The sequence below is a fragment of the Coloeus monedula genome (genome assembly GCF_965178545.1).
Source record: "Coloeus monedula genome assembly, chromosome: 10".
Taxonomy (NCBI): Eukaryota; Metazoa; Chordata; class Aves; order Passeriformes; family Corvidae; genus Coloeus; species Coloeus monedula.
In genome coordinates, this window is record NC_138790.1 from 14,817,214 (window position 1) to 14,829,512 (window position 12,299).

The following is a 12,299-nucleotide window of genomic DNA, read 5'->3' on the forward strand; positions in this document are numbered from 1 at the left end:
GCCAACAGTCCTCTCAAAATGTGCTTTGTAACTAAAGACTCCTCTAAAGAGCTGACTCTTCCAGTTCCCTGCGTAACAAAAACTTGTGCTGCTCATAAATAGATTTGCAATTACCAAGGGAAACAGAAGAATCTGTGCAGTCCAGATGCATCAGAGTGGCCTCCCATCCTGTCTTAAAGAAGCCTCTGAAATTCAACACACATTGCTCAGGCATAGCTGGGAGACCTCTGCAGAAATCTTTCCTTTGAGCAGCATTCCTATACTGCAGGATCTGCTGTTTGCAACAGAATTGTCAAGGAACCTCACAGTCTCTGTCTAGTGTCTTTACAAAAAATGATAAAAGATCTTTGTATTTTTGACTAGCCTGGGGTTTCGTGTATTTCTTATAGCAGTCAAGGGTAAGAATTGCCTGGCCAGCATGAGACATCCTGAGCTTACAAATTAGTTGTCTGCTAATAGCATCCAGTGTGTGGTTATTGCTGTCTGAGCAATTCCAGCCACTTTCTGATCATCCAGGAGGTCAGACTTCCTTAGGTCTTGGGACTTAAAGGATGGTAATGTTTTCATGTAGAAAAAAGGCATTTTCAAGGTTATGCATCAAATAGGATGAACCTGAGAGGAAAAATCAAGAGTATGACTGGTCCTGACTATGCTGGGTCCTATGGAAGGATTAAGCAGTAGAAAAGAGAGAAGCAGTGGATGTGTGAATGATCCTTAGCTTTCCCTGTATAACAGATAACAAATACAAGGAAGATCCCTTCTATATATCTTTTCCCTAGACTGCCAGGGAACTCGAGGGGGGCATACACCAGTTAGTGCCTGGGTCTGGCTTGGCTCCCAGAAGAATTCCTGTGAAAGGCTTCTTCTGTGTGCAAGGTTCTGCTGATTCTCCTTTGTGGAACCTTTCTGAGCACCCCATTGCTCCTTTGACCTCTCTCTAGTTCCCATGCAGCAGAAGTCTCCCTGAATTCAGTGACTGCCCTGAACATCACCCCATTCAGTTTGATGAGACCAAGTTAGACTAACAGAACAGCATCTTGTTTTTCCTGTGTTTTCTTTCGGTGGCAATGGTTGCACATCTAAGGCATCAGGAAGAAAGGCTTCAAGAAGGAACCCAAAATTAGGAAATACATATGTTAGAAATAAGTTTTTATGTCATATTTTTCTTGTGATCCGTTTCTTCAAAGACAAATCTTTGTGTTCCTCCTTATTTACACAAAGCTAGTCATGAAACAGCAGCAGATCCCAGCACACACTACAATGGTCATGAAATCAGTTCATCTGAAATTCTGTAATGGGTGGAGAGCATCTTTGCGTTGCCTTTTTTTCATTTTTTTTAATGGAAAGAATAGTCTCTGGTCATCTGCATCAGAGTCACAGTTCATTCAAGGATGTGTCCCAAATGTAGTTGTTATATAAAGTAAAATCTCTTTTCTCTGTTTTTATTCTCTTTGTGTCTTAGTGCTTGAAGTAGAAATAAATCCTTTTTTCCTGGCACTGAAGAAACAACAAAGGAATGAAGTTCTGTTGGTAGAACTCACTTGCTCACCTGTGTTAGTATGAATTCGTGTTTAGTAAACCAACCAGCAAGCCTGGCCTACAGGTGGTGCTCCTGAGTCTCACATTCTTGCCTTTCTCATGCTTGCAAGCATACTTACCTGTTAGGATGCCAAATTTAATAGCTTGGGAAGATCTTAAACTAGTTACGTGTCTAGGAAAACAGAACTCCTTTAAGGTGCTTTAAAAAGAAGTGGTAACTGTACACCAATCTCTCACTTAGCTTTGCCAAATAACCTTTTCAGCGTCACACAAAGTACTACTGCAAATTATGTGGTTTGCCCAGTAACAGCAAGAGGCTTCTTAAGTATCAGTGAACCTACTTTGATGCCACGAGAGCTGGTCCTACAGCTAAAATAATTTTTTTTTGTGTTTGACCCTACAAATTCTGGTTTGGTCTTTACAGACAACTCCACAGAGCTTCTATAAATTTCATTAGGTTTTCTGTAACCCCTATTGCCTCCTCCTCCCACGTGTTCCTGGGACTGAGATGAAGAGAGCTCAAATGGCCCACTGGTGCTGTTAAGTACTTGGGTTGAGGACCAGTCTTGGTATTTTTCTTCTTTGTATTTGCACTTACATGCTTGCTGAACTGGAGTGCCTACTTCTGTTGTACATTCATGGGCTGTAGAAACTTGGGATGAAAGCTTTGTGACAGAGTAGTGTGTGCCACACAGTGTTGGCTGACGGGATTCCTTGAAATCCCTTCACATGTTAAATAGATTTATGAGTAAGGGGGGCAGTTTGAAGAGACTGCAAACCCCTAAAGCCTTAGGTAATCCTGAATTTGGCTAGCTCAACTATTTATAGAACACTCTATGCCTATTCTAAATATACTTTCCTCAAGGGGACCTTATCTCAACTCCCTGCTCCACCACTTCAGTTGGATCAGCAATGCTGCTGTGATCTGTTAGCAAAAATTCCTTCTCTTGTTCTGTGGCAGAGCTGCAGATGTTGCTGGTTCAGGACTTGAAGGGGAAATTCTGTGCCAAGCAGAGCTCAAGGGTTTGAATTTAAACTGCAGCCAGCCAGGTAGAGAGATATTGATGATATATTAGAGCATTTCCTGTAACCGTTTCCTTACTATTTTTCAATATTTCCTGTCTGCTGGTCACTCTAGAGTTCTGGAGAAGGAAAATCAATTGACTCATTGACGGTGTACAGAAGGCAGGGCTTGAGTCCCACTTGCTGTTGGTTGAATGGGGTTAGACTATCAAGTCTGTTACTCCCACTTAAGGATAAAGAATCTCTTCAGGAGAAGGAGAGCAGCTCATCCAACAGCAGATTCCATAGTGGAGAATCTCTACCTTTTAGAAAAATCGTGATTTTCCTTTTTAGTCAAAGGCTCTGGGATAGAAGTTTGGTGCAAAGGGCACGCCGCAGAGCATTTTTCATCCTTCAAGTTTTAAAACACTTAGAAAAATGCATCCTTTATTGAATCCTGTAGGTTCAAGCATTTTCTTCTGTAGGATAGTTACATTCTGTGTGCCTATCTCAGGAACATCTGCAGATCACCGTCCTGAGTGGGAAATTTTGTGTGAGTGTAGAGGCAGGATGGGCCATCAGAACCCTTCATATCGTGAATAGCTGTGCTGCCCCACAGTTAGGGCCAGTAGTACTTCAATCTTTGGGGAAAAAAGAAGAATTGCTCCCTGTCCCTATGATGTGGTTGATCCAGACTCTACTTCATGGGTATTGGACTCAACTTACAACAGAGGTGTAAAGCACTGAGGCTGCTTGCACTGGTTCAAGGAGAGGATTCAGAGGCAGTGTGTCAGTACTGTCTGCAGAAGTCACGTCAATTTAGGTACCCATTAGAAAACCCCTTCTGGGTACAGCAAAGGAGTGACTGCTACTTATTTAGCCTCTGGGATAGAGAAGCCTGTGCAAGACTTTGCCGTTCCACAGATCAGGGTAACATAGCTCACTGTGTATTTAAGCCTCAGAAAATGTTTTTGAGGTTGACAGAAGCTTTTCTTAGTTATTACCCTTTGAGGATGAACAGGGCAACGTGTGGCAAGATCGCAGAATGGGATTAACTTAGGATTTAGCAGGAAGAGTTTCTTAGCACTCCTTGAGAGCTATTTCCTTCTATTGCAGCCCCTGGAGCTGCATGAAATGGAAGGGGTTATGTCCTTGCCTGGCTGGCAGGAAAATCATCCCAGCTCAGTGCAGCAAAATGGACTGGGTCCAGTGCTCTTGGAAGGAATGAAACAGGTAAAGTGTATTTAACAAGGAATTTCACATGGCAGGGTTTCAGTTACACTGAATATTGTCCCAAAATGCATTCTGCTTCACACAGAGGTCTCTTCCTATAGTCTCCTTGGCTTTTCCAAGGAATGAGTGTCCACAGAGCTTTAGATTTTGCTCTGGTCATGGCTTACATATATGCATACAGATAGCATTTCCTTGTTGCTATCCTAGCATGCAGGAAAGAACAGGTGAGTCTCTCTGCTACTCAGCCTAGTGCAGCCATCAGTGCCTTGGGATGCTGCTGCTCCTCTCTGCTAGGGTGACCCACTCAGTACAGACAGTGTCTGTGATCCTACAGGGATGCTTTACCACAGGAAACTCTCTGCAGTCACTGGGACTATGACAGAATAGGTGCTCAGACTGTAGTGCTGATCATTTGTGTCTCAGTAAAAAACATTCCTAATGTGTCTGCCTGTGATTTCTGGGCTGACAGAGTGACTGGCAGCTTTCTGGCTCACTCTGTTATGCCTCTGGCTAGTTATTCCCACTGCTGTCTCTCTAAGACTGGCTTCCTTTTAGTGGAAGTTGTCCATTTGACCATTCTTGATATAAACAAACCATATCGCCTTTCAGAAGCTGGAGTCAGTAATGCATGCCAGCAGAAACTAGTGCATTTGTGCTTGTAAGGAATAAGTATCTATCTATACCTTTTGCAGTGCTTATAACAGCTTCAGCATCTCCATTCAGAGCCACTGGCCTTTGTTCCCTCATGGCTGAGGTGTGGTGGCTGAATTGAGGCTGGGAAGCAACCAAAAGCGTTGAACCACAAGAGAAACGCCAGCAGTGAAACAGCCCAGAAAGCAGGAGCAGACTACAGAGCAGTTGAAGTGCAGAGCTCAATTTTAAGCCTAATTTGAACACTGAATGAGGTGCTAATATCTCAGCTCCTGTGTAGTGTCTCTTCTCAGTCTGCTGCTCGTGTTCAGTGGACGCAGTATAGTGTGGTGTATATATAGAATACCCCGTGAAAAGCTGGCTTTGTGCAACTGGTACAGGTATTGCAGGGTGAAGGGAAGTGTCTGGTTTTGGTGCTGAAAATAAAAATCTGTCTTCATGTCTGTGTTCTGGGGAGCTGATCAGATATTTTATGTCATTGAAGCTTGAAGAACCAATTTCAGAGCTGGCTTCTCTAATTGCCTGATCTTTTCACCTGCTCCATTCACCCATAAGAGAAGGATGCATTTCCTTTGTTCACGTTGCCTTGTTCATCAGTAAATGTAAAGCAGATTGTAATATTAGACTTGCTTGAACTAACATTTGTACCTATTCATTCACTCATGTACAAACCAACTCCCTGATGCTGGTCCAGCTTTTATCTATACCAGAGAGAAAGTAAGAATAGTGAGTCAATTAATATTCTCTTTTCTCTGGAGTGTTGGTGAAACATTTGGATACCATGGAAATGAATGTCAATATGGTGAAACACTGGTTTAGAAGGTGTTTAAAAAGCTAAATTTGGTCCTGGAAGTAGCTTTGCCGTGTTTCACCAGAGGCTTCTGCTTTTTTCCATTGTTCGCAGTGTGATGTTTAGGATGGCCTTCATACATTCCCAGGAATGCCATGAAAGGCCATGGCATCCCAGGGAAGGCTATGCCCTGAGTCAGGTGAGATCAAAGGTTGTCTGAGTGCTGGGCCTGATACATATTTTTGCCACACCAAAAGTGATAGATACCTCTGGTTGCTTTTTTTTCCTGCTTGATATGGAATGGATTTCAATCGTGGTTAAGTCCTGAATCCTGAAAATTTTTGCCTTTTATGAAAGGACTTCTCTTTCTGTCTTTTTCAGGCATGGTTCAGAAACTTGACCAGAAGCTGCCTGTAGCCAACGAGTATCTGCTGCTGTCAGGCGGCGTGCGGGAAGGTGTGGTGGACATTGACCTTGATGAGCTGAATGTTTATGCCCGGGGCACAGACTATGACATGGACTTCACCCTGCTGGTGCCTGCGCTGAAGCTGCATGACCGCAACCAACCAGTCACGCTGGACATGCGCCACTCGGCCCTGTGCCACTCCTGGCTGAGCCTGCGCCTGTTCGATGAAGGAACCATCAGCAAATGGAAGGACTGCTGCACAATCGTGGACCATATCAATGGAGCTACCAATTACTTCTTCTCCCCAACAAAAGTTGCAGACTGGTTCTATGAATCCATTAGCATTGTCCTCTCTGAGATCCAGAAGAAGCCCCAACGAGGGATGCCAAAGGTGGAGAAGGTAGAAAAGAATGGGACTATCATATCCATCATTTTGGGAGTGGGCAGCAGCCGCATGCTGTATGACATTGTCCCTGTGGTGTCCTTCAAAGGCTGGCCAGCTGTGGCACAGAGCTGGCTGATGGAGAACCACTTCTGGGATGGGAAGATCACAGAGGAGGAAGTCATAAGTGGGTTTTACTTAGTGCCTGCATGTTCCTACAAGGGGAAGAAGGACAATGAATGGAGGCTGTCATTTGCCAGGAGTGAAGTGCAGCTGAAAAAGTGCATCTCCAGCAGCCTCATGCAAGCCTACCAGGCCTGCAAAGCCATCATCATCAAACTGCTGTCCCGCCCCAAAGCCATTAGTCCATATCACCTGCGGAGCATGATGCTGTGGGCTTGTGACAGGCTGCCAGCCAGCTACCTGGCCCAGGAGGATTATGCAGCCCATTTCCTCCTGGGTCTCATTGATGATCTCCAGCACTGCTTGGTCAACAAGATGTGCCCTAACTACTTCATCCCGCAGTGCAATATGCTGGAGCACCTCTCCGAAGACACCGTCATGCTCCACGCGCGGAAGCTGTCCTCGGTGCGCTCCGACCCTGCCGAGCACCTCCGAACTGCCATCGAACACGTCAAAGCAGCCAACAGGCTCACCCTGGAGCTCCAGCGGCGGGGCAGCACCACCAGCATCCCCTCCCCACAGTCAGATGGAGGGGACCCCAACCAGCCTGATGACCGATTAGCCAAAAAGTTGCAACAGCTAGTGACTGAGAACCCTGGGAAGTCCATCTCTGTCTTCATTAATCCAGATGATGTCACAAGGCCCCACTTCAGAATTGACGATAAATTTTTCTGAGCTTTCGTCAACGTTTCTTGGGATTTTTATTTGTTTTGTTTTTAAAAACTCTTGCAGTGTGCAGGTTTTTTCATTTGATTTTCCTTGATGACTTAGTCTCTTGGTTTTTACATATCCAACGTAGATTTGATCGATTGAGAACAATCTGAATAAATTATAAATCCTGGTTCTGCAGGACAGTGCAGATTTTGAAACAGTATATTACTATTTCATATGCTGCTTTGATTTTTTTTCACCTACCCTGCCCCATTGTCTGTGAGTAGTTTCTAAAGGAGGACATGCATCATAAACACAAGCCACAGTGTAATGTAGGGGTTTTTTCCAAGCTTCCATAATTCATGTACATTGTTGGGCCTGGAGAAAGGACAACTCACCTTCCGTTGCTTCAGAAATTCACTTCTTTTTCCATGAGCTTCCATCACCCTAAAGAAATGAGGAGAGACTGGGTTGGAAAGCACTACTGGTAATTTGGCAAGGCCAAATCTACTGGGCTGAACCCCAGTTCATCTGTTCTTCACATTTCTGATACTAGGGGAGAAAGCTGACTTTAAAGATGATGATGCAGCTTTTTGGGGAAAGAGTTGTTTGTGTTTTGATCTACTTTTTGAATGTAATTGTTCATTAATTGGACCTTGTACAGTCCAGAGGGTTGTTTCTGCTGCTTTTCCATGCGGAATAAGGTTATGGAATGTTAGTTTTAGTGTGTGTAATTATTCAAAGCCTTATTTAAATTCTATTAAAGAACATACCATTTTAAATGTAATTGCACTAATGAAATCTCTGCCATTACCTCAGTCCCACTGTTTGTGTTTCTTTCATGAATTAGCATCTGTTATTAGGTCTCAATATTGCTGATTGCTTGAGACCCCTCAGGTCTCATGGTTTCAGGTGATTTCTTGATTGTCTTTTGTAAAAGACTCTTCCTTGTTAGCCCGGCTATGTGTGAGCAGTCAAGAGTTTTGCATTGGCATATTTCTTTGGATGCGTATTGTGTGTTGCAGTGCATATTGCATTAATATGTATTGCATGTTGTTGAAACAGGTTTACCATTAGATAAGGATGTAATGCTAAAGCAGTGGTATGTGCAAAGTGAATCAGCCAGACCTCGAGCAAAGGAGCTACCTTGCTTCTCTAATGCATGTATTAGGCCTGATCCTTTCTGGCAGTTACCATTCCCTGGACTCCTGAGAACTTTCTGACTCACCCTGGGATATGGGAGATCTTATTCTGGTCTCATGTTTGCAAAAGTTGTGTTTGTATGTAAACTTGTGGTGCAACAGTAGCCTTGAAAAACACATACACTTCTTCTGTGTGTAGGATAAGATGTACGGTAACAAGGGTTAGTCTGAGCCAAAAATAATTCCAAGAGTTCAAGGATAGAGTGACTTATTGTGGCTGGCTGGCCAGTGACTGATATTTAGGCCTTAAATCAGCAATTTGGGCTTACTGATTATCCCAGAGACGCTGTTCTGATCCAAACTTGATGCATGTGTTAAAATGTGATTATTAGAGCAGGTTGAAGTATTTTTTAAATATTTGACAGACAAATGAGGTGCATATCTAGTAAATTCTAACTGATAAAAATTGTGTATGAAAAATGTGTCACTTTTTCAGCCCAGCCTTTCTGGTAAAGAAACCAGGCTGGTGGAGCAGCACACCAACAGCTTTGGCAACTGCTTTATTAGATGGCAGGGAGGTTTCAATACCTGATCTAGTGCCCAAGTCATGTCTTAAAACAAAACTTTAGCTCCTCCATCTCTTGGGCATAATTGAAAATAACTTACACCCCATTGCTATAGCCAAGATGTTCACATTTACCTGAATTTACTGGTACACACTTACAAGAAGCTCTCAGAAGTTGATGGCCTGATGGAGTGGACAAGGATTTAACCTTAAACACAACTGGCTCGTGATCATGAGCCCTGGTGCAGCTGCAGTTTGGTCTGGGGAAGGAGATGGATTGACTTCAGCAGAAGCAGAACTGGGTCCTACCTGTGTGGCTATTGCCAAAGATGAGTCTCCATATAAACCTGTGTAACCTGCCTGGGGAGGCAGGAGAAACAATGGGGAATCCTCTCCAGAAATGCTTGGAAAATGCAGATTTGTTGAAATGGTTTCTTCCCCAGTCTCTGGGACTTCTGTTTGTTGAAAGAAGAGTCTGGGCTGCAGGATGAAGTTTCCCATCACCACAGGAGAAATCTGCTCAGCACAAAGCAGCAGCAGCCTGGCAGGCAGAGTACTCTCCCAGGAGTCCCATTGTCTGTGTCAGTGCTCCTGAGATATGCAGAAACACAGCCTTCCTCATGCCAGTTCAACATCCTGGTGACCAGCAGTTTGACTAGCCCATGTCAAGCTCTGGTGTGTGCTCCTTTTTTTGGTTTTAATTAAAAAACATTTTGAAAAGTACTTGTTCTTCCTGCATTCTGTGTGTTGGGTTGTTTTTTTTTTTTTTTTTTGTGGGGGAATGGAGACTTGACTTTTTACTGGACTGAAAAGCAGTTTTCCAGGTAGGTTTGTGAGAATGTTGTATCTTCTACCTGGATCATCTCTCTTCCAGGGAGACAGAATCCTAATCTGCAGTAGGTTTGTATCTGTCTGGTATTTGCTCCTCTCCACGTACTATAGTTAATGAAGCAGGCTGCCAGCCCAGAGAAGTGACAAGTATTTTGTATATCTGAGAACACAAAAGACTATTTTCTTCCTCTTCTATTGTCCCCTATTGCCTTTGAGTATATGCTGGCACAGGCTTGTGAAGTGCAGAGGTCTCTATGTGGGATTTCAAAGTAGTCAGTGGGTTTAGATACCAATGACCTTTTACTCTTTACTTCTCTCTGCAAGTTTCAAGGGAACCATGGTGCTTTTCCTATGAGAGAGTTCTTAAGTCATTCACACAAGCATTCTAGAGCACTCAGCCCCATGGGGTTAGAGACTTGGCCAATCTGACAAACACTGGAATAAGAGGGAATTTGCTTTAAACTAGCAGTGTAGGCATCTTCCTGCTGATGTCGAGACAAGACAGTGCTGTGAGCCAGTATCTCCATGGGAGCTTCAGTTCTGCACCCACTACTATGGCAGATAAGATTTCTTTTTTTCTTTTCCTTTTACCCATTAGCCACCTTTCTGCTGGCTTCTCCCTGTCCTGAGTGATGTTGCAAAAGGACTGGGACAGTTTGTGAGGGGTTGGTGGCATGTAAGAGGTCTCCTTCGTGAGTCTGTGAGTTACTGACTCCTACAGGGTTAAAAGGGAGGGAGTCCCAGCCAAGAGGGTCTGGCTTTGAGGCATTTGAATGGTGGGGAGGAAGAAAAAGTGCCCTTCAGATGCTCCACTTCTCCTTGGTGTGGTATTCCTTGGACATCCTGGCTCTGGTCCTACTCTTGGAACATGCTTTTGCCTTTGCTCTTCCCATAGGGTTTCTGGCCAGTAGGACAATGGGAGAAGCAGCTAATTTGACTTCCAGTTATTGTAACTTCTGGGAGATGCTGAAAAAGCTGTCACTTCTTCAGAGGGACACCTGAACTGCTGCAGAGGTGACAAAACCACCAGCTAGTGGGGGGGTTACTCTGTGCTGTGTCAGGAGAACTCATTTTAAGGCAGAAGGGAACAAGAGACCAAGAGCTTTGTGTAAGCCTGCAGTCTCTGCTCCTTCAGGCATGTTATGTGAAACCTCAGTCACTCTTGTCTGGCTGTGATAAATTGGTTTCTGCACATATTCCAATGCTTTAGCCTGGAGAAGTGTTGGTGCTCTAACCAGAAAACTACAACTGAGCATCAGAGTCACTCTTTGCAGCAAAATACCAGCAGGTCTTTAACCATGCACTGCCCAAAGTAGAAGCCAGTCCTCAAAAGCCTCTGAAAGAGCTGGTTTTTAGTGGTCTGTCTTTTCTGTTGTCATTGTGACAAATAGCACTAATTTTGATCTAGATTCTTGGACTTTCCCTGATTGCCTTGTTCCAATGGAGAGCAACATTCTTTTGGCAGCAGTGGTGGCTCTGGACTGGACACCTGAGCTCTGTGCCCCTCCCCTCCTTGGTCTCCTCATGGAGGGCTGTGAGATAGGCTTGGGTCTGCTACAAATTGGCTGAAACAGCTACTGAAAGGTGGCAGTCACAATAAATTCCATTGGGAGACTTGAAAATATGCTTGAAACAAAGCATGTGTATTTTGCTGGATAAAGCTGATTGTGGTCAGGCCAAAAGTAAGCAGACATGTATATTTTATTAACCCATGCATAATACAAGTGGCCATGCACAATGCAAGTGACTGTGGCAGAGGGAAAGGAAGATAGACTTTGCTAATGATTATTTCTCATAAATTTTTTAAAAGGCCTAGAATTGCTTAAAAAACACCCATCTGTCCCTTTTTGCAGGTTCAGTGCTGGATGTATTTTGCCACTTTGTCTTGTATTAAAGTGAGCGTGTTCGAAAGGTCACTGGGCAGCTGAGTGTAATAATGTTCACATTCTCCTGGCATTGCTCAGTGATTAGAAGTATTCAGCATGCAAATAGCTTGTTCAACTTCAGCAAGTACATCATCTCCCTCCTGCCAGCCTTGCTTGGGGTGAGCTAATGGACTTTTAACATTATACAGCTTAGAGAGCACTGTCTCTAATAGTTCCTGATTAAGCTCTCCAGAAAGGCAAATAACCATCATGGGGCAAAGGCTAAACCAGGGGAGGTGGGAAAAAGAACACCCTGGCCAAGGGACTCCTGCTGACATGTTTTGGGTTTAGGGACATTCAGCATTATATTTAGAACATTGAGACTTTGGAGAACTGTCTGTCAAGTGAATCCAAATTTATTTCCTCTGAGTGTTTTTAGAATAGTGGTAAAATAGCCCACACTCCCTTCTCCTCCCCCTTTGCCATTTATAATTGATTATTTTAGGACTGCTCTGAGGAACTATTGTGTTTTCCTATTATCATTGTCCCTGGCTCAGCACTATGCTTTCAGGCTGAATGTAGGCTTTTGGGGGTTATTTTTATCTTACTGGCCTTCTGTGGTAGAGGAACACACTCTCATTCAGTCTCCAGACAGCCTGGTTTGCCAGGAAGAGATGTGGGTGCATATCAGGGGCATCAGGCTCTCTTCAAACTGACTCAGCCCTGTCTTTCCCTCAGTTTTTGCATGTTAGGAATATCAGTATGGAAGACGTGACTGTGGTCTTTCTAGGCACAGAGAAGACATGATACGTGATTCTGAAGTCAAGCAAGCTCCAGGGCAAAGTGAAAATTGAGCCCAAACAGCCACTTTTCTCCCTGATTCTCAACCCCTCTGACTCCTTTGTTTTAGCTTTATTTTGGGGAGGTGGAGAGTAGAGAGATGAGCTGTTTTTGTCCACTTCAGTGGCTACAAATCATAGCTTTGGCCTAGGATGTTAGGCACTTCACTCATTAATGGCTTTGTCTCTCCAGGGCTCCTATTGCTTACGCCCTACCATG

At 44.0% G+C, this 12,299-nt stretch overlaps 1 protein-coding gene across 2 annotated transcripts in view; it reads left to right on the forward strand.

Moving 5' to 3' along the window:
- Nucleotides 1–9,224, forward strand: part of MB21D2 (Mab-21 domain containing 2) — a 58,521-nt gene extending 49,297 nt beyond the window's left edge. For both annotated transcript variants that reach the window (XM_082288446.1, XM_082288447.1), the window contains exon 2: nucleotides 5,597–9,224. In XM_082288446.1, coding sequence (XP_082144572.1) covers nucleotides 5,597–6,861 — 1,265 coding nt within the window. In that variant the 3' untranslated portion in view covers nucleotides 6,862–9,224. The remainder of the gene's footprint in view (nucleotides 1–5,596) is intronic.
- Nucleotides 9,225–12,299: the final 3,075 nt, after the last annotated feature.